Source organism: Lepus europaeus, chromosome 7 (assembly GCF_033115175.1).
Source record: "Lepus europaeus isolate LE1 chromosome 7, mLepTim1.pri, whole genome shotgun sequence".
Lineage (NCBI taxonomy): Eukaryota > Metazoa > Chordata > Mammalia > Lagomorpha > Leporidae > Lepus > Lepus europaeus.
In genome coordinates this window covers 18,364,017-18,385,293 of record NC_084833.1, presented here as the reverse complement: position 1 = coordinate 18,385,293, position 21,277 = coordinate 18,364,017, and the positions used below count along the sequence as shown (strand labels likewise).

Here is a 21,277-nt window from a genome sequence, read left to right as displayed (position 1 = left end):
TGGAAGCTGTTAACTCAATCCAGGTCTCCTATGTGGGAGGAATCCAATTACTTGGGCCAACTTTGCTTCCTCCCAGGGTCTCCATAAGCAGGAAGGAACTGGAGCTAGAGCCAGGTTTTGAATCTAAGTACTATGGTTCGGAATTCAGATGTTTTTTTTTTTTTTTTTTTTTTAAGATTTATTTATTTGAAAGTCAGAGTCACAGAGAGAGAAGGAGAGAAAGAGAGAAAGAGATCTTCCACCTACTGGTTCACTCTCTCAAGTGGCTGCAAAAGCCAGGAGCAGGAGCTTCATTTGGGTCTCCCCAATGGGAGTGGGTGGCAGGGGTCCAAACATTTGGGCCACCTTCTCCTGCTTTTCGCAGGCCATTAGCAGGGAGCTGGATCAGAAGTGGAGCATGGGATGTGAACCAGCACCCAGACGGGATGTTGGCATCAGAGGTAGCTGCTATATATCCATGCCACAATGCTGGCCCCAGGAATTCCGGTGTCTTAACCAGCATCTTAACCGCTAGGGTAAATGTCTGCCGTGCTCCAGATTGTCTTGATCTAATAGGCACCAGTATTCATAGTCTACAAAAGAGTACTTGCTAACTGAAAACTAAACACATTAAAAATTACAGAGCTGGGGCTGGTGCTGTGGCATAGCGGGGAAGGCCATCACCTGCAGTGCCAGCATCCCATATGGGTGCTGGTTTGAGTTCCAGCTACTCCACTTGCAGTCCAGCTCTCTGTTATGGCCTGGGAAGGCAATGGAGGATGGCTGAAGTCCTTGGGCCCCTGAGCCCACGTGGGAGATTCCAAGGAGGATCCTGGCTCCTGGCTTTGAACTGGCACAGCTCCGGCCATTGTGGCCGTCTGGGGAGCGAACCAGCGGGTGGAAGATCTCTCTCTCTGCCTCTGCTTTTCTGTAACTCTGCCTTTCAAATAAATAATATATAAATCTTTAAAACAATTTACAGAGCAGATTGCCAGGCAGAATTTAAACCCTAAACTAGCTCAGATTTCTTGATTCAAAAATAGCATTCATTTCTAAAGCAAACTGCTATGAATAGAATGCCCAGAAAAGAAAATGTCATATCCAGTAAACACAGCCTCAGTGTCCAACAACAGGCAAAGACGCCCCAGAGTTCTGTCTGGACTTTACAATGCACTGTTGGGCTGAGTGGGCTATGAGTGGTTAAAACCTTAGCTGCAGTTGAGATGGCAGGAAACCTGACACCTAAGAGATCTTGCAGTTCTTTTCACAACATGCTAAATGCTAAGAAAAATCACTCACATTTCCAATCAGTTTGAACACCTGATCCCCATGTACATTGTACACAGTTACAATGGTGTTGAGGGCAGCATTGCGTACAGCATTGTCACGGTCTCCTATGTGAATAGCTATCTCCTTTAAGGCTTTTCCTGGGGTTGGCTGGCAAACATTCATGCCATAGGACTCGACCAGACACCCCAGCTCTTCCAGGCACTCTGTTGGTGGAGAAAGGCTAGATTAATGAGACTCAACACACATTTGGCATAGAGGTTTATCCTTGCTAGATCGATTTCCTTCGGCCTGTATGAAGGACTAAAATCTTATTCTGGTGCAGTCTAAAATTTTCTTGTGTTTATTGCCAAAGCAACAAAACAATGGTGTTACAGTAAGTGCTGTCCCTGAAAGAAAGGAATGCCTGTGAGTCAGATGGCCCCTGTGCACTTGATTTTGTCACCAGGGTGGTACTGAGTGGTGCCTGTATCACCTGATACTATGGCTCCACCACTGTGCAACTCATCACTCTCACAGTCTAAATCAGAAAGTTGGAATCCATTAAACAGACACCAAGGAGATGTCCCTGTTCATCTACAAACTATTTATTCAGGGGTCACAGTGGCAAGGATTTGTGTCTCAATTTAAATTGTTTACTTTACCTGCTCTTTGCTTAGAGTTTTTGGATTTGGTTCCTTCCATGATGAAGGGGAACATCTTGCTGGCTGGGTAGACAAGGCACATCCGGTTCAGGATGGCACGAACATCTTTACGAATGACATCCTTTGGTTCTCCAACCTAGCCAACAAGAAAAATAATGATTAAGTGAAGCCTTTTCTGAGTAGCAATGGTCCATCCTAGGCATTACGACATCTTGAAAGGTGAGTATTAGGACGAGTAAGGTCAGCTGAAAGTTTAAGCAGTTCCCTAGAGTGAGAACAACAAATTACCTTGAGAATGAGATAGGGAATGAAGGAAGCGGCTTCATTCTCAGTCAGATGATATTCCTCCTCACTTAGCAGAGTGAAGAGCAATTTTAAATATTCTAGTGCTTTCATCAGGACGCTTGTATTGGTGTCAAAAAACCGTAGGGTAAGCCACTTCAAGATGAGATCCAGGCAACCAATGACACCTTCCTTTTCACTCTCCAAGTGCTTCAAAACAAAACAAAACTCCCACAAATAAGAGTGTATAAAAACATAAGTTCCATCAGGCAAAGTACCTCTTAAATTTTAATGCTGTGCAAAAAGAAAATATTTTTTTAAGTCTCCAATTAAGAACTAAAAGATATAAACACATTCAGTCTATCAAATAATTTAAGACAGCTGTAAAAACAGAGAACATGTGTATTCTACTGCCTTTTCAAGTCATGCAAAATTCTTGTCATTTCATAGGCTCAGTATTTTCAGTTTTGCCTGAGATATGTGTATATTTATCTAACATAGACTTACATCAACCATGACAGCCAGGGCTTTGTTATGATGCTGGAAGTCTGAGTGAAACATCTCATCTTGTAACCATTTAGCCACACAACTAGACATCTGAGTCTTTAGTTGCTCAATATATTCATCCCGTGGGGTAGTAAAATTCCACTTCAGCACCTGAAAAGCAAAACAACACACACAAAGTAAAAAGAGGTTATAATGTGTTCAATTGAAATGAGGTAAAGAACCTTATTTAGGGGCCGGCGCTGTGGTGTAGCGGGTAAGGCCACTGTCTGTGGTGCCGGCATCCCATATGGGTGCCAGATCAACTCCCGACTACTCCACTTCCAATCCAGCTCTCATCTATGGCTTGGTAGAACAGTAGAAGATGGCCCAAGTCCTTGGGCCCCTGCAACCATGTGAGAGACCTGGAAGAAGCTCCTGGCTCCTGGCTTCGGATCGGCACAGCTCCAGCTGTTGTGGTCATCTGAGGCGTGAACCAGCGGATGGAGGACCTCTCTCTCTCCAACTCTTTCAAATAAATAAATAAATCTTTTTTTTTTTTTTTTTTTTTGACAGGCAGAGTGGACAGTGAGAGAGCTTTTTTTGCCGTTGGTTCACCCTCCAATGGCCGCCGCAGCCGGCGCACTGCGGCTGGTGCATCACGCTGATCCGAAGGCAGGAGCCAGATGCCTCTCCTGGTCTCCCATGGGGTGCAGGGCCCAAGCACTTGGGCCATCCTCGACTGTACTCCCGGGCCACAGCAGAGAGCTGGCCTGGAAGAGGGGCAACCGGGACAGAATCCGGCGCCCCAATCAGGACAAGAACCCGGTGTGCTGGCGCCGCAAGGTGGAGGATTAGCCTATTGAGCCGCGGCGCTGGCCTATAAATAAATATTAAAAAAAAAGACGCCATGTACCAAGTGATTAGGGGCCAGTGTCGTGGTGAAGTGGGTAAGAGCTGCTGCCTACAACACTGGGATCCCATATGAACACCAGTTTGAGTCTTGGCTGCTCCATTTCCAATCCAGCTCCCTGCTAATGTGCCTGGGAAATCAGCAGAAGATGACCAAGCTCTTAGGCCCCTGTCACTCTTGTGGGAGACCCAGAAGAAACTCCTGGCTTTGAAACAGGCCAGCTCCAGCCACTGTGGCTATTTGGGGAGTGTACTGGTAGACGGAAGATAGATTTCTCTTTCTCTCCCTCTCTCTGTCTGTCTCTCCCTCTCTCTATGACTCTTTCAAATAAATAAAAGCCTTTATTCAAAAAAAACAAAAAAATTAAAAAAGCCAGCCCATTACTTATGTTCAGTTGATTAAAAAAAAAAATCAATGGATATCTTCATTCTTTGATTTAAAAAATACAAAAATAAAACACCAAAAACTACTAAATACTTTTTTTATTTAGATAAAAATTAAGCAAATAGTTCCATCCTGTAGTTTCTATAATAGGAAAGTAATGCTTTCATAAAATAATCTTAGAATTTATAAGCAAAAGATTCAGATAATTACTAGATATTTCACAATAATAAATATGAAATATTTCACAATCAGATTTTCAAAAAGCAGTTAACTTTGCTTAACAAAATGAAAACATGCAAAAACTCTTGAAAACCTGTATCCCTTCCTTACCTTCAATCCTTTTTCATCCTTCATCCTTTGCTCCTTTCCATTTGGAACAACAATAAAAATAGGCCCAGATTTGTCTTCATCTTCCTTTAGGCTGGTTTTGCTCGGTGCTTTCTTCCCTTGTGCACTCTACAATCGCATTCAGAGAACACTGATTAGCTATATCATTCCTCCTGGGAATATGCTACTGTTGCCACTGAAAGGGCACATTAGAAACCACCACCCTCTACATCATAGGCCACATGAAATAGCAGTCACAGAGTCTTGCATATAATCATGTTTTTATACAGCTTTTCTAGAAATGTTTCTAATGTCATTCTTAAATAATTGTTGGATAGTTCTTGCACTGGCATGTAATATAGCTGGAAAAGCTGCTATTTTATATCATTAGTCTGGATCACAGACTACTTTCTTTTCCTTGTTAAAGATTTATTCAGGGGGTTGGCATTGTGGCATAGCAGCTTAAACCGCAGCCTATGTGCTGGCATCTCATTGAGCACTGGTTTGAGGCCTGACTGCTCCATTTCCAGTCCAGCTTTTTTCAACACTGTAACTTTCCATATTAGTGACATTTCAAATGGCATTTACATATTTAGCATTACTTAGCTGAGAAAGCTTTTCTGTTTCTCTCCAAATTTAAATGTTCCTCACAGCGGTATAATGGGATACCTTTTGAACCTGTTTCTTGAGAAAGGTGCTAGAAACAAAAATACTTAAGTAACTAATTAAAAAATAGCTGAAGACTTAGAATCTATATCAGAAGGAAAGGAAATGTGAACAATAGCACCCTTGAGATAAAATTTGAATTTCATTATTGAATCACGGTTATTACAAATGCTGTAAGAGTTCACCATTTCTAGTTAGCTAGAATTTCTTTCTGGTTGGAACACCGAAGTCAGTTATGTGAGATCAGTTATGTGAAACTGCATTTTTTATACTGCAAAAGACTGGAAAATTTTTTGTAGCCAAAAATACTTCAGACCACTTGTGATCAAAACACTAAAATAAGCACTTGTTAGAATTTGGGATGAGGACAGGGAGGATAGGAAAAGAACAATGTATTGGATAGTTTAGAAGATAATTATCCACTAAAATGAATGCAATGAGGTAATATTTAGAGCAAGGGCCAAAGGGAGCCCACCCTTTGATGGGGGTGCAATAACACATGCACTAGGTAACAAAAGTTCCTACTCTTCTATGTTTTCCTGAATTACATGGAATTAATCAAATAGTTTACTCTATTTAGATTTACTATTAATCATATAGTTATACAATTTTCCGCTGAATACAGCAACCAACTCAGAATCTTGATTTCGGAACTCATGACAATCTGCTGTTTCCCCAAATTAAATTAAAAAATCACTCAGGGGGTTTTTAAAGTTGAGCATTTGAACACAGTTCTTTAAATTATCCAACTGTGCATAGACACTGACAAGATTGGTAATGCATCAAAATAAATCCCATTGGTTTAGGGACAAAAGTTATTTCCTTGCAGACTAACCAGAACACCTTCTAGTAGGATGACTTAACTGTCAGATTTGAAGGAAGCTGATTACCTTCCTTTGCTCAAATCCGAGTCAGTATCAAGCATTTATTCTGCCAGCCCTATATGCTTTCCTTCCCTTTTCACTACTGCAAATATTCCCCAGAGGTAAGCGTGACAGGAACTAAAACAGTGTTTCTTGAGAGCAGGATGTTTCTTTTGGGAACTTTTATAAATAAGCTGCAGAAACTTGATGAAACCTGATAAGCTGACACTATCCAGAATGGTGATGTTCTTTCATATATAATAGGATCTTTCCTAGTAGGATGACTCAGTGTACAAAACACACCTACAAGCAAATGTACATCTATGTGTGCAGAGCTAACATACCTTTACTTTAGAGGAAACTCCTGGAGCTTTGGCCTTTTTGGGATCAGGTTTGGGTTCTACGGTGTTGGAAACAGCATCTTCAACAGGTGCTTTGAGAAAAAAAGGACGTGTTATAAATGTGAATTCTTAACTAATATCATTCTATTCTCTGGATGGTTAAATATACAGATGATGAGAAAGCCTACAGCCATATATGTATCAATTTCCAAAGTGTTTTCAGTCAGATTTTTTTTTCCTTAATCTTTCTCTTCCAGCTGGGTCTCAAACAGGTGCCCATGTGGGATGCCGGTGCTTCAGGCCAGGGCGTTAACATGCTGCACCACAGCGTGACCCCTAAGTTAAGTTTTAAAAAAAGCCTTTTTGTCAGGTTGATACTTCAAGGGTAGGGACTGTGACTTTTGATATTAAATATCTTTTATAAAATAGGATTCTGATAAAATTTTTAATTGAATATGTACTTTGATACCATGGAGTTTTACACATGCAAAATTTCTAACTTTATAATATCATCAGTTTCTATTCCACTAAAGAAGAATTTTGTTTAAGAAAGAAGTTTAAAAATGAAGTGGTTATATGTTATACATTATGGACTTTTTTTTTTTTTTTTTTTTGACAGGCAGAATTAGACAGTGAGAGAGGGAGACAGAGAGAAAGGTCTTCCTTCTGTTGGTTCACCCCCCAAAATGGTCGCTACGGCTGGCGCTGCATCAATCCAAAGCCAGGAGCCAGGTGCTTCCTCCTGGTCTCCCATGCAGGTGCAGGGCCCAAGCACTTGTCCCATCCTCGGGGTGCTGGTGCAGCAGGCGAAGGATTAGCCTAGTGAGCTGTGGCGCCGGCTTACATTATGGACTTTTAAAGATTTATTTATTTATTTGAAAAGCAGAGTTACAGAAAGAGGAAAGACAGAGAGAAATCGTCCACTGACTGATTCACTCCCCGAATGGACAGCCAGGTCGACACTAGGAGCCTGGAACTCCATCCAGGTTTCTGTATGGGCAGCAAGGGTTCAAGTATTTGGCTCATCTTCCACAGAGCTCCCAGAGACATTAGCAGAGCACAGAATTGGAAGTGGAGCAGCGAGAACTTGAATGGGAGCTCAAGAGATGCTGGCATTGCAGTAGGCAGCTTAACCCTCTGCATTACAACACTGGCCCCATTATGGATGTTTAACATCAGAATGAAAAAATCAAGAATCTCTCCTAAAAGAAGATTAGTAAATTTCAGAAGGGATTAACAGATGGCCAACTGTTATGGAAGGGAAACACACTCAATTAAGTGGAATTCTATGCTGGTTCAGGCACTGGCTATCTGACCTAATCTCTTTGGGTTTCCACAACCATTAACAAAGTTTATTAGGCTACATGTTCCCAGCTCCTCTAACTTCAATATACAATGGCAGAAAATAAGTTGTGGACACCTTAAAAAGCGGATGGAACACTTTGAGAAAGGAATATTTCAATGAGTTACACCAAAATGCCTGTTTGGACTTAAGAGATCAAGTTAGTCTTCATACTTGCAGCACAGTTCTGGTATAATTGCGTGAGAGAGGTGGTGGTGGGAGTGGGAGAGGCTTGGGCTGTGAGGAAATGTGATGAAAAAATAAACACTGAATACTGTGTCAGAGCTAACCTCAGGCTGTTTCTTCTTTAACCCTAGTTACCTGATGCAGGCTGGAATTTGGCTGGAGCTGACCCTCCCATTGGTTTGGAAGTTGCTTTACCAGGTGCAGCAGGTTTGGCTGGCATGTTAGCTTTGGCTTTCTCTAGCATGGCCAATACCTGATCTTTAGAAGTTGGCTAGGGAGACAATATAACATAAATGAAAGGTCATATAAACGATGTTCTTAGTTATGATATACCAATGCAGACAGGCAGCAAATGGTACAAGTAAAGTAACACACATTATGATGTCACACTAAAATAGTTACAGTTCTAGAAGGTCAGTTTTCACTCCTGTGGAATCAGTAGATTCTTATAAGTTCTACACTGCTAGGTATTTAATTTTTGCTCTCATTAGGATTTCAAACTGATACTCATAGCAGTATCAACAAGAGGTAATATGATCCTCTGCTTACATAAATTCCTGTTCAATATTTTTCTAATGGCTTGGAATAGCAGCAGCAACAAGAGGTAATACCTTTAGTTTCCCAGTAGCCTTGGCCATTTTTTCATATCCTAAATGCATCATGAAGAATGGCAAAGCATCCTGGGCCTTCTTTCGCACATCTCCATTTCGATCTTCTAGGCAGGAGTAGAGTTGAGGAACACAAAGGATAAGGTCTGTGGGGGTGGAACGAAGAGTAGGCAGTTTCTCAGCCAGCCAGCCCAGAAGCTGCCAAAAGAAATAAAGTTACACACTTCAATTGGAAAACTTTTATTATTTATGGTTTGACTCAATGGTCTCATTAGTCCTGAACACTGTGAATTAGCTCTTATTTTATGATTTCCAATATGAAATAAGTACTTTTCATCGCTCAAGAATTATGCTACATATAAATAATATATGCAACGATGAAAATTATCCTTAAGAACATGTTCTTTGAGCCATATGTAGGTGTTAATTACAAAGCGCGAATACTTGGGAGCTCTTAAGGCTTTTTAAAGATGAATAACTTACTTAACTGCTTTTCATATTCTAAGAAATATTTAGTTGTAGAAGACTGAAAACAATCATTCGATCAGAAGGTGACAAATTCCATCAGGATTTCTATTTTCTGTCTTACACTGAGTTTTTTTCTACAATTCTAAAATATTTCATATTTGATTTAATTGAAATTTTATTAATAATTGAGATTCATTTGCAGTGATAAGAATATAGGGGCCGGTACTCTGGCATAGTAGGCTAAGGCTCCGCATTGTGGTGCCAGCATCCCATATAGGCACTGGTTAGTGTCCTTGCTGTTCCTCTTCTGATCCAGCTCTTTGCCTATGGCCTGGAAAAGCAGTAGAAGATGGCCCAAGGGCTTGGACCCCTGCACACCCCTGCACATGGGAGACCTAGAAGAAGCTCTTGGCTCCTGACTTCAGATCGGCCCAGCTCTAGCCGTTGTGGCCATCTGGGGAGTGAACCAGTGGGTGGAAGACCTCTCTCTCTGTCTCTTCCTTTCTCTTTGTAATTCTCTCTCTCAAATAAATAACACCTTAAAAAAAAATGCCATGCATCTTTTACCCAGTTTCTTCTATCACTGGCACTCTACAAAACTATACTACAATATCACAGCCAGTAATACTGACATTGATAGAATCCATAGATTTTACTTCTGTTTCTTCAGTTTTACTTGCATTCATTTATATATACGCATTTAGTTTACCTTATCATGTGTATCTTAGTACACTTTCCAGCACAGTCAAGATTTTGAACAGTTCCATCATAAGGATTCCTCGTGTTGCTCTTTTATAATCACTTTTATAATGCTCTTCCTTTTCCAATTCCTTAAAACCTGCCAATTTCTAATCTGTACTTCATTTCTAAAATTTTGTCATCTTAAATATTGATATAAATGGAATCATACAATATGTAACCATATGAAACTTTTATCATGCAGCATGATTCTAAATTGTTGCAAATATCAACAACTTGTTCCTTACTATTAAATAGTATTTCCATATAAGGATGTATAAATTTGTTTAATTACTTGTTGAAGTTTATCTGAGTTGTTTCTGGTTTTTTGGCCATTATACAGTCAAATTCTCTACCTCTGAGCTATATCCCCATTTTTAGCTATTATAAATTAAGCTGCTATGAACATTTTTTTAGAGATGTATTTGTGGACATTAATTTTCATCTTTTCTGGAATATATGCTCAACACAAAATTGACAGATCATATGTTAACTTCATGTATAGTTTGTACGTTTGTGTGTATGTTTTAATTTGAAAGGCAGAACAATAGAGAGGGCCACAGAGATTTCCAATCTGTAGTTTTATTCCCAAAGTCCCACAACAGCCAAGGCTGGGCCAGGCTGAAGCCAGGAGCTAGGAACTCCATCCAGGTTTCCCAATGTGTGTGGCAGGGATCCAAGTACTTAAGCTATCATATTCTGCCTCCTATGGTATGAGTTAACAGGAAGCTGCATCAGAAGTAGAGGTGGGAGTTAAACTCTGTGTTATCAATTTTTCTTTTTGGCTTGTGGTTTTAGTCTAAAAATTCCCTGCCAATCTTAAGGATTTTCTATATTATCTTTCAAAAGTTTTCATACTTTTATGTTTAAGTACATTGTTGTTTTCAGTTAATTTTTGTGTAAGATATAATGTTTACCTTAATTTTTTTGTCTAGGGATGTCCAATCACTCCAGAGTCATTTTATGAGACGTTACTCCTTCCTCCATGGAATTAATGTAATTTTGTCAAAAGTTAGTTGATTTTATTAGTGTGGGCCTATATCTGTGTTTTCTCTTCTGTCCCACTGATCTTTATGTCTATCTCTACTCTGTCTTCTTGTCCCCATTATCACAGTATCTTGGTTTTATTGGCACTTGGTTACAGTACCTTTGTATATGGTGGAGTGAGTCCTCTCAGTTCTTCCTTCTTTATCAAGACTATTTCAGCTATTCTAGGGGATACTTTCCCAAATAAATTTTAGAATAAACTTGTGTTTATTTGGCCGGCGCCGTGGCTCAGTAGGCCAATCCTCTGCCTTGCGGCGCCGGCACACCGGGTTCTAGTCCTGGTCAGGGCACCGATCCTGTCCCGGTTGCCCCTCTTTCAGGCCAGCTCTCTGCTGTGGCCCGGGAGTGCAGTGGAGGATGGCCCAAGTGCTTGGGCCCTGCACCCCATGGGAGACCAGGAGAAGCACCTGGCTCCTGCCATCGGAACAGCGCGGTGCGCCGGCCGCAGCGCCCCTACTGCGGCGGCCATTGGAGGGTGAACCAATGGCAAAAAGGAAGACCTTTCTCTCTGTCTCCCTCTACTGTCCACTCTGCCTGTAAAAATTTTAAATAAAAATAAAACAAAACAAACAAACAAACAAAAAACAAAAAAAACCCTTGTGTTTATTTGTAAAAAACCTTGCTGGAATTTATAGGAATTTTATATATAGATCAATATGGTGAGAACTGATATCTCTACTATATTGAGTCATCCAATCGGCAAGCGCAGCATGTCCCTGCACTTATTTAGGGTCTTTTTTAATTCTTCCATCAGCATACTCCGATTTTTAGAACATACATTGTCTTGGTTTTGTCAAGTATATATAAATGCCTAAGGATTTCATTTCATCTACAGGCAACTATAAATACTATTGTATTTCAAATTTTGGTTTCTTCACATTCACTGTAATATAATATGAATGCTTTGTGTGTGATTTTGTATCTTCCTGAATTCACTGATTAGTTCTAGGAATCTACCTGTAGATTTCTTTGGACTTTCTGTATAGGTAGTCTTGTTTTCTACAATTAGAGACAATCCTGTTTATTCTTTTTCCAATCAATATGACTTATATTTTTCTTGTCTTATTGTGTAGAATTAAAACTATAGTGAGAATCTATATCATTGCCTTGTTCCAGATCTAAGAGGAAATTTCGGCGATCAGTCTTTAATCATTAAGTAGAGGTTTCTTGCAGATTATTAAGGTGAACTGATTTCATTCTATTATCAACTTTCTGAGAGTTTTTAATCATGAATGGGTGTTAAATTTTTGTTAAATGCTTTCTTTGCATCAATTGCTTTGATCATATGGCTTTTCTCCTTTATCCTTTTGCTACGATGGATTGATGGATTTTTGATGTTGAATTCTATTTTTATATTCTGAATCAATCAGATCATCCTCCAATTTTGCCACTTAAGTTCAAGAAGGGACAATTTAAAGGCTAGTCCTTTAAAAAGTTTTATTGTAAAAGAATCATGTGAAAGAGAAAAAAAAGGCACACGAATACAAAAGCTCCAGGAATATGCTTTCATTTTGTTAACTGTTTTATAATGAAACTCAGTATAAACATAAATTTTTATCAGGCAGGTCCAAGTCCATATGGAGGTGAAATACATGAGTAAATGATCAACTTATGGCACTAACCTCTTGCCTCAAGAAAGGATTTTCCTTTTTGAGCTCTTCAGAAAGATCTTCTCCCTCCAACCATTCCTTCATGCCTGTCTGTTCTGCCCAAGCATTCACAGTCGCTAGGGCAGCAGCTCGAACATTGTTCTGAATGGGGAAGAAAAACAGACAAATAACAACTATAGCTTGGAGGTAGCAGGTGAAAAGCTGGTCAATTTATGAACAGCAACAATGGAGGTCCATATGAACATTCTCGAAGCCATCTTTTCTAAAACAGAAACTAGTTCTAGAGTTGTACTAAAACTCCAAAGTAAAACTATAAAACTCTAAATTATAAAAATTCTGTACTCAGAGGCCGGCGCCGTGGCTTAACAGGCTAATCCTCCGCCTTGCGGCGCTGGCACACCGGGTTCTAGTCCAGGTTGGGGCGCCGGATTCTATCCCGGTTGTCCCTCTTCCAGGCCAGCTCTCTGCTATGGCCCGGGAGTGCAGTGGAGGATGGCCCAAGTCCTTGGGCCCTACACCTGCATGGGAGACCAGGAGAAGCACCTGGCTCCTGGCTTCGGATTGGCATGATGTGCCGGCTGCAGCGGTCATTGGAGGGTGAACCAAAGGCAAAAAAGAAGACCTTTCTCTCTGTCTCTCTCTCTCACTATCCACTCTGCCTGTCAAAAAATAAAAAAATAAAAAATTCTGTACTCAGCAAATTAGGCAAAACAGTGATCTCACCATAAAATATTATGTAATAGGAATAAAGTCTTAATCTCTGGTGCTCTTAATGTTCATGAATATCTGCTAGAGAACAGAATTCTTTGTTTTAAGACCCCAGAAGATCCTTATCAAGTTTATAAAGGCTTCACACGTACTCTAAGAAAGAGGGTTATCTATCCTTAGCCCAAGAATGTGGTTGGCCTATTCCAGAAGGGAGCTGTGTTGAAGAGTTAGGTTTACCTTGCTGTCTCCAAGGACTGTGATGATAGGAATGCCTAAGTTCTTTACATGCTGCTTGATGTTTGGGCCCATGGCCACTGCCAACTGCTGGAGGATATTCAATGTCTGTTGCACCTGAATGGAAAGAGCCAACATGTTATGTTCAAACCACAAGCAAGTTGTACTCAAAGTTTTCTTTTTCTTTCTTAAGATTTATTTATTTTTTACTTGAGAGTCAGAGTTACACAGAGAGGAGAGGCAGAGAGAGAGAGAGAGAGAGAGAGAGAGGTCTTCCATCCACTGGTCCACTCCCCAATTGACCGCAACGGCTGGGACTGTGCCAATCAGAAGCCAGGAGCCAGGAGCCTCTTCCAGGTCTCCCACGCAGGTGCAGGGGCCCAAGGACTTGGGCCATCCTCTACTGCTATCCCAGGCCACAGCAGGGAGCTGGATCAGAAGTGGAGCAGCAAGGACTAGAACCAGTGCCCATATGGGATGCTGGTGCCTCAGGCCAGGGCGTTAACCCACTGTGCTACAGCGCCGGCCCCTGTACTCAAAGTTTTCTAAGTGTATTGCTATATGGTCAATACAGTAGGAGATTTCTAGCCTACCTAAAGAGACTGGCAAGTTAGCTTGTTGTGGCAGTGACACTATTTTAATTAGCTTATGAATAATTTTTAGGCAGTGGTCGCACCTTTTATCATCACTTCATAAAACTGGATTATTAGAATTTTAGATCAAAGATTATGTTTCTCTATAATTTTAAAGTAAGGCAAATCCTATTTTGAGAAAATCCTGATATAAAAATCTAACTCTAAAAGTCAGAAATCAAGCAATTTATATATATTGCAAATAGTTTTATAAAAACATTTAATACTGGATTCGTATAAAAAGCAAATTTTGAGATCCATGAAAATTAATAAATCTGCTCTCTACCAATATAATGAGACACACAAGAAATAAAGGAGCTATTTCTAGTTCACAACAAATTACAGTGATCACTCATTTTTTGCTAGAGAAGGCTGCATTGAAAATGAAATTTCTGCAGCAGGGAGGTGGGGAGGAAAAAGAAGAACAAACACCTGCTCTACTTACCAAGATTTTATTAGAATCATTGAGTCGACCCTTCAAGGCAGTTGGAAGTTCACCTATATTTGGTTGGATAAATTTTGCTTCATTGATAATACCTGCCACTTCATCTAGGCCTTCTTTCCTGATCTTCCAATTCTTGTCACCAATTTTAGAAACCAACTCTGAAGTGATTTTATCACTGAAAAACAGAAGACACAACCTTTAATTACAGACTCGTAAAGGAATACTGATACATCTTCCCCTTATGGAATTAAAAAAGAAGGTACCACTAAGAAGTTAGCACAATGAATCAAATAAACCACATTAGACTGAAACCCACCTGATCTCCGTCCTTGGCAAAAGATCAACAACATCATTGCCTCCATCATCTGGTTCATCTCCATCTTCTCCTTCATCTGTACCACTTGTGCTATGTTTGGATATCCCTCTAGTTGGAGCTGGCAAGCTTTGTCCCTGCATCTATACACATGAATGAGTAAGGCAAATGAACTTGGAGGATATGAGAGCAAACAAATTAGAGAAGGTATCTATCTGTGCTAAACTTTCTCATTCCTTCACAAATACTTATTTACACAGTAGGTATTTTAATTCCTATCTGGATTCTAATTTTGAGACTAGATGGCAAATATTATTTTTATACAAACCTATTGCTCTGACTCCTCAATCATAAAGCTGTCTTTTAACTTGTATGTCCAGGATAATATAGAGTAAGTCTGTTAACACTGAGCAATTTCAGTCAAGAAGTAAATTCAAGGGAGTAAAAGTTACTTTTTTATTGTAAATATTTTTTGACTTGCATTTAATGTGCCTTTTGAACAGGCAATTCACATGGTGTGAAATTCCACAGATACACTCTGGTATCCTTTGATAAAAAGAGTAAAGTCTCACATGCCATACCATAGCTAACCAGTTTTCTTCCACAAAGTCATCAATTTCTTATGAATTCTTTCAGGAATACTTCATGCATACAAAAGCAAGTACATATCTATTCTTTAGTCCAAAGATTTTAAGGTTTAATTTTAACTAATACTACATTTTGAAGTCCATCAATGATTCTACCATTTGTAGAATTTTTACCTTCTCAAATTCTGCATCTATCTGGGATAGGAGGGCAGGCTTCTCATCTTCAAAAAACATTCTCAAAGAAGGCCCAACATACAGATACATCACACCAAGTAGGGTGATGGCAGAAGTCCTCACAGCCTGTCAGACAGAACAAAAAGAACTTTCCAAATCAGAACAGAATCACAAATATGGCTATAGTGTTCCTATATATGCTGGTATGTACTCACTGGATTTGTTGCTGCAAGAGCTGTCTTCACATTGCTAATGAAAGCTTTCACATTCAACCTAGAAAAAAGCAGCATTTAGAATTAAAAACAAAGGGCCACACCCTGTCCAACTACCATCCAGAAGGAGTCCACCCTGCACCTGGTGCTGCGTCTCAGAGGTGGCATGCAGATCTTCTTGAAGACCCTGACTGGCAAGACCATCAACCTCGAGGTGGAGCCCAGTGACACCATCGAGGATGTCAAGGCGAAGATCCAGGACAAGGAGGGCATCCCCCCGACCAGCAGAGGCTGATCTTTGCCGGCAAGCAGCTGGAAGATAGCCGCACCCTGTCCGACTACAACATCCAGAAAGAGTCCACTCTGCACTTGCTCCTGCATCTGAGAGGAGGTGTCTAAGTTCCCTCTCAAGCTTTAACAAATATTACTGCACTTTTCTTTCAATAAAGTTCTTGCATTAAAAAAAAATTCAAAACAAAGGAAACCCTCAAGATATAAAATACTCTACACAGAATCTTATCAATTCAAACTCTAGAAGTGGCTCCCTTTCAAACAGTTTTTTTTTTTAAAGATTTATTTATTTATTTGAAAGGCAGAGTTACACAGAAAGAGAAGGAGAGGCAGAGGCAGAGGCAGAGGCAGAGGGAGAGGGAGAGGTGGAGAGAGAGACAGAGAGAGAGAGAGAGGTCTTCCATCTGCTAGTTCACTCCCCAATTGGTCACAACAGCTGGAGCTGCACCGATCTGAAGCCAGGAGCTTCTTCTTTTTTTTTTTTTGACAGGCAGAGTGGACAGTGAGAGAGAGAGAGAGCGAGAGAGAGAGACAGAGAGACAGAGAGAAAGGTCTTCCTGGCCGGCGCCATGGCTTAACAGGCTAATCCTCCGCCTTGCGGCGCCGGCACACCGGGTTCTAGTCCCGGTTGGGGCGCCGGATTCTATCCCGGTTGCTCCTCTTCCAGGCCAGCTCTCTGCTATGGCCCGGGAGGGCAGTGGAGGATGGCCCAAGTCCTTGGGCCCTGCACCCGCATGGGAGACCAGGAGAAGCACCTGGCCCCTGGCTTCGGATCAGCGAGATGCGCTGGCCGCAGCGGCCATTGGAGAGTGAACCAGCGGCAAAAAGGAAGACCTTTCTCTCTGTCTCTCTCTCTCACTATCCACTCTGCCTGTCAAAAAAAAAAAAAAAAAGAAAGGTCTTCCTTTGCCGTTGGTTCACCCTCCAATGGCCGCCGTGGCTGGTGCACCGTGCTGATCCGAAGCCAGGAGCCAGGTGCTTCTTCCTGGTCTCCCATGGGGTGCAGGGCCCAAGCACTTGGGCCATCCTCCACTGCACTCCCGGGCCACAGCAGAGAGCTGGCCTGGAAGAGGGGCAACCAGGACAGAATCCGGCGCCCCAGCAGGGACTAGAACCCAGGGTGCCGGCACCGCAAGGCGGAAGATTAGCCTGTTGAGCCACGTGGAGCTAGGAGTTTCTTCCAGGTTTCCCAAACGGGTGCAGGGGCCCAAGCACTTGGGCCATCTTCTGCTGCTTTCCCAGGCCATAGCAGAGAGCTGGATAGGAAGTAGAGCATCTGGGACTTTAACTGGCACTCATTTGGGATGCTGGCACTGCAAGCAGTGACTTTACCCACTCCACCACAGAGATGGACCCCTCAAAGAGTTCTCACCTATTCTCTTTCCACAGGTACCTTAAAGGGAGCTTAAGATATTATTCATATGCTGATTACCCCTATTATGCTTAATTAAGATTCCCAAACTCAGGTATGAATTCTAGATTCATATCTGCAACTGCCTAGGTGACATTTTTATTTTTTTTTTTTTATTAAACTTTTATTTAATGAATATAAATTTCCAAAGTATAGCTTGTGGGTTACAATGGCTTCCCCCCTCCCATAACTTCCCTCCCGCCCGCAACCCTCCCCCCTCCCGCTCCCTTTCCCCTTCCATTCATGTAAAGATTTATTTTCAATTCTCTTTGTATACAGAAGATCAATTTAGTATATATTAGGTAAAGGTTTCAACATTTTGCCCATATAGCAACATCGAGTGAAAAAACTACCATTGGATTACTAATTATAGCATTAAATAGCAATGTACAGCACATTAAAGACAGAGATCCTACATAATTTTTTTTTTCAAAATAATTAATTTTCTATGCCATTTCCATTTTAGCACCAGGTTTTTTTTTTTTTTTCATTTCCAATTCTCTTTATATACAGAAGATCACTTCAGTATATAATTAGCAAAGACCTCATCAGTCTGCGCCCACACAGAAACGCAAAGTATAAAAATACTGTTTCAGTACCAGTCATAGCATCACTTGGCTTTAGACGACACATTAGGGACAGATCCCGCATGGGGTGTAAGTACACAGTGACTCCTGTTGCTGACTTAACAATTTGACACTCCTGTTCATGGCGTCAGTAATCTCCCTAGGCTCTAGTCATGAGTTGCCAGGGCTATGGAAGCCTTTAGAGTTCGCTGACTTTGGTCTTATTCCGATAGGGTCATAGTCAAAGTGGAGGTTCTCTCCTCCCTTTGGAGAAGGGTATCTCCTTCTTTGATGGCCCCGTTCTTTCCACTGGGATCTCACTCACAGAGATCATTCATTTAGGTCTTTTTTTTTTTTCCCATGATATTTTTTATGTCTGGCAGACATCCTACTAACTCCTGGGGCCAGTGTTGTGGTATAATGGATTAAGTCACTGCTTGCAAAGCTGGCATCCCAAATGAGGGTGCCAATTCTAGTCCCAGTTTGCTCTGCTCCTGATCTAGCTCCCCAATACACCGAGGAAGGCAATGGAAGATGGCCTAAGGTCTTGGGTCCCTGCCACCCACATGGGAAGACCCAGATAAGAGTTCTAGGCTCCTGGCTTTGGCCTAGACCAATCCCAGCTGTTGCAGTCATTTGGGGAATAAACCAGTGTGTGGAAGATCTCATTCTCTCTAACTTTAAAATAAATAGAAATCTTAAAAAAAGGACCTACAAATTCCTGAGTGTTCACACCTTCACCTCCAAACTTTGTCTTTTCTACCTCAATTAATAGCAGTTTTTCATCCAGTTGAACAGTCCATCCTTGACTCCTCAAAGTCATCCTTGATTTGTTTCTCTCATACCCAATATGCTGTTCAATTCCACTTTCAAAATATAATTATGATTCATAACACTTCCAATTCTAAAATCTATGTCCATGCCACTTCAATTTCTTGGCAGGATTATTCCAACAACCTCCTAATTAGTTTCCCTGTCTTAAATTCTCACTGTTACCTCTGACTGTAGTCAGAATGATCCTGCTATTCTGCTTAAAAATCCTTTAATGCTTTACCAACTTACTCAAAATGTCGAAGTTGTACAAGACCCAGCCCTGTCATTTCTCTGATCTTATCTCACCTCTTACCACTCTGTACCTGCTCACATTTCAAACAGCTACCTCCTGAAGAGCAAGTACTTTTTGCCATTTAAAAATACATCACACATGCTCTCGCCATAGGGCTTTTGTAGTTGCTGTTCACTTGGTCTACAATGCTCTTCTTCCAGATTATCACAGTATACGCATGTCCTAGCCTCTGCTCAAAAGCCAGTTTTTCAGGACTGGGCAGGGAATTAGAGTGGGACAATGGGCCTGAGAGGTTTGCAGCAGTTTCCTTGTCACAGCCTTGCACTTCTAATTTCACACCCTTATAAGCCAACTCAGCACACCCACATTCCCATGATGCACCTGGACTCCTCCATGAAGATGCCATCATGAACATGTTTATGTGGAGTCCCATGTGTATGCTGAGTTCCATGAAAATTTTTCCAGAGATCATCACATGCACTGAGTCCTGCCCAAATTCTACTCCATTTGTGTATTTATGTAGGGTGCCACGCCCTACCAAAGAAAGCGGACAGCCAAACAAGTGTTTGGTGCAATTCTCCTCATGAGGCTGCCCAGATTCACATCTGAATGTGTGAATTAAACTGGTAAGAACAGATACTATACTTGATCTTAGCCAAAAGGCCAAGATGCGATTATCTATTTTTTAAATAAATCCTCTCCCATTCTTGAATTTAATCTTTCTCTCTTATTTGAATTTTTCTCTCATTTGGAGATAAGAACTTGGATAAAACCAGCTGGGGGTCCCAGAGTTATTGGATAAATGAAGGATCACGGACAATAAAAAAAGAAGAAAATACACAGAGTTTATGTGACATGTCAAGAGATTAAATTTCATAAAAAATTATGCAATTAAGAAGGAATTCTGACAATACCTTCAACTAAGGAAGGACGCCACAGATATTGACATAACAAATCTTTGCTTGAATGATAACTTCTAGAGTAGTTTCTTCTTTAATCAGTAGAATCAGAACACTGTTTTGAAAGCTATTAAGATGTCTGTTGTAAAAAGTAGTATGGCAGGGCCAACACAGTGGTGCAGCAGATTAACGCCCTAGCCTGAAGCGCCCGCATCCCATATGAGCGCCGGTTTGAGGCCTGGCTGCTCCACTTCCCATCCAGCTGTCTGCTATGGCCTGGAAAAGCAGTAGAAGATGACCCAAGTCCTTGGGCCCCTGCACCCATGTGGGAGACCTGGAAGAAGCTCCTGGCTCCTGGCTTTGGATCAGCATAGCTCCGGCCGTTGCAGCCAACGGGGGAGTGAACAGTGGATGGAAGACCCCCAAACCCCGCCTCTCCTCTTGCTGTGTAACTCAAAAAAAAAAAAAAAAAAAAAAGGTAGCATGTCACAGAGAACAGCAAGATAGTCAGCAAGTTGGTATTTTCTCTTGAAACCAGAATTGATGTATTTAAATCTGGGCTCTGCCATTTTCCTACCTATGATATTGGCAGATTACTTCAGCTTTCTGTGCATTAGTTTGCTCATCTATAAAATGGGGATAGGGCTGGCACCGTGGCTCACTTGGCTAATCCTCCGCCTGCGGCACCGGCATCCCATATGGGCACTAGGTTCTAGTCCCGGTTGCTCCTCTTCTAGTCCAGCTCTCTGCTGTGGCCCGGGAGGGCAGTGGAGGATGGCCCAAGTACTTGGGCTCCTGCATCCATGTGAGAGACCAGGAGATAGCACCTGGCTCCTGGCTACGGATCAATGCAGCTCCAGTCATGGCAGCCACTGGGGGGTGAACCAACGGAAGGAAGACCTTTCTCTCTGTCTCTCTCTCTCCTCTCACTGTCTATAACTCTGTCAAAAAAATAAAATTTAGGCCGGCGCCGTGGCTCAACAGGCTAATCCTCCGCCTTGCGGCGCCGGCACACCGGGTTCTAGTCCCGGTCGGGGCACCGATCCTGTCCCGGTTGCCCCTCTTCCAGGCCAGCTCTCTGCTGTGGCCAGGGAGTGCAGTGGAGGATGGCCCAAGTGTTTGGGCTCTGCACCCCATGGGAGACCAGGAGAAGCACCTGGCTCCTGCCATCGGAACAGCGCGGTGCGCCGGCCGCAGCGCGCTACCGCAGCGGCCATTAGAGGGTGAACCAACGGCAAAGGAAGACCTTTCTCTCTGTCTCTCTCTCTCTCTCACTGTCCACTCTGCCTGTCAAAAATAAAAAAAAAAAAAAAAAAAGAAAAAAGAAAATTTAAAAAATGGGGATAAAATAATATTTCATATGGTTTTATAAGAATTAAATCAAAGGAATTAGTATTTGAAAAGTGCTTAGAATAATGAAAGCTCGGGGCCAGTGCTGTGGCATAGTGGGTAAAGCAGCTGCCTGCAGTGCCGGCATCCCATATGGGTGCTGGTTTTAGTTCCTGCTGCTCCATTTCCGATGCAGCTCCCTGTTAATGTGCCTGGGAAAGCGAAGGAGGATGGCCAAAGTC

The 21,277-nt window shown here is 41.7% G+C and overlaps 1 protein-coding gene, 1 non-coding gene and 2 pseudogenes across 5 annotated transcripts in view; 1 reads left to right on the top strand and 3 right to left on the bottom strand.

Annotated features, from left to right (window-relative positions):
- Nucleotides 1-21,277, bottom strand: part of CKAP5 (cytoskeleton associated protein 5) — a 113,987-nt gene that overhangs the window by 20,836 nt on the left and 71,874 nt on the right. For all 4 annotated transcript variants that reach the window (XM_062196210.1, XM_062196208.1, XM_062196207.1 and 1 more), the window contains 14 exons: nt 15,477-15,534; nt 15,262-15,387; nt 14,504-14,643; nt 14,188-14,362; nt 13,114-13,227; nt 12,181-12,309; nt 8,309-8,503; nt 7,833-7,968; nt 6,173-6,261; nt 4,303-4,428; nt 2,700-2,849; nt 2,199-2,402; nt 1,911-2,046; nt 1,279-1,472 (listed from right to left, as the gene is read on the bottom strand). In XM_062196210.1, coding sequence (XP_062052194.1) covers nt 1,279-1,472; nt 1,911-2,046; nt 2,199-2,402; nt 2,700-2,849; nt 4,303-4,428; nt 6,173-6,261; nt 7,833-7,968; nt 8,309-8,503; nt 12,181-12,309; nt 13,114-13,227; nt 14,188-14,362; nt 14,504-14,643; nt 15,262-15,387; nt 15,477-15,534 — 1,972 coding nt within the window. The remainder of the gene's footprint in view (nt 1-1,278; nt 1,473-1,910; nt 2,047-2,198; nt 2,403-2,699; nt 2,850-4,302; nt 4,429-6,172; nt 6,262-7,832; nt 7,969-8,308; nt 8,504-12,180; nt 12,310-13,113; nt 13,228-14,187; nt 14,363-14,503; nt 14,644-15,261; nt 15,388-15,476; nt 15,535-21,277) is intronic.
- Nucleotides 1,674-1,784, bottom strand: LOC133764985 (small nucleolar RNA SNORD67). Its single transcript, XR_009866548.1, has one exon. It is a non-coding gene; the product is annotated as a small nucleolar RNA SNORD67 (small nucleolar RNA).
- Nucleotides 15,552-15,890, top strand: LOC133764835 (ubiquitin-like; annotated as a pseudogene).
- Nucleotides 19,327-19,482, bottom strand: LOC133765014 (U2 spliceosomal RNA; annotated as a pseudogene).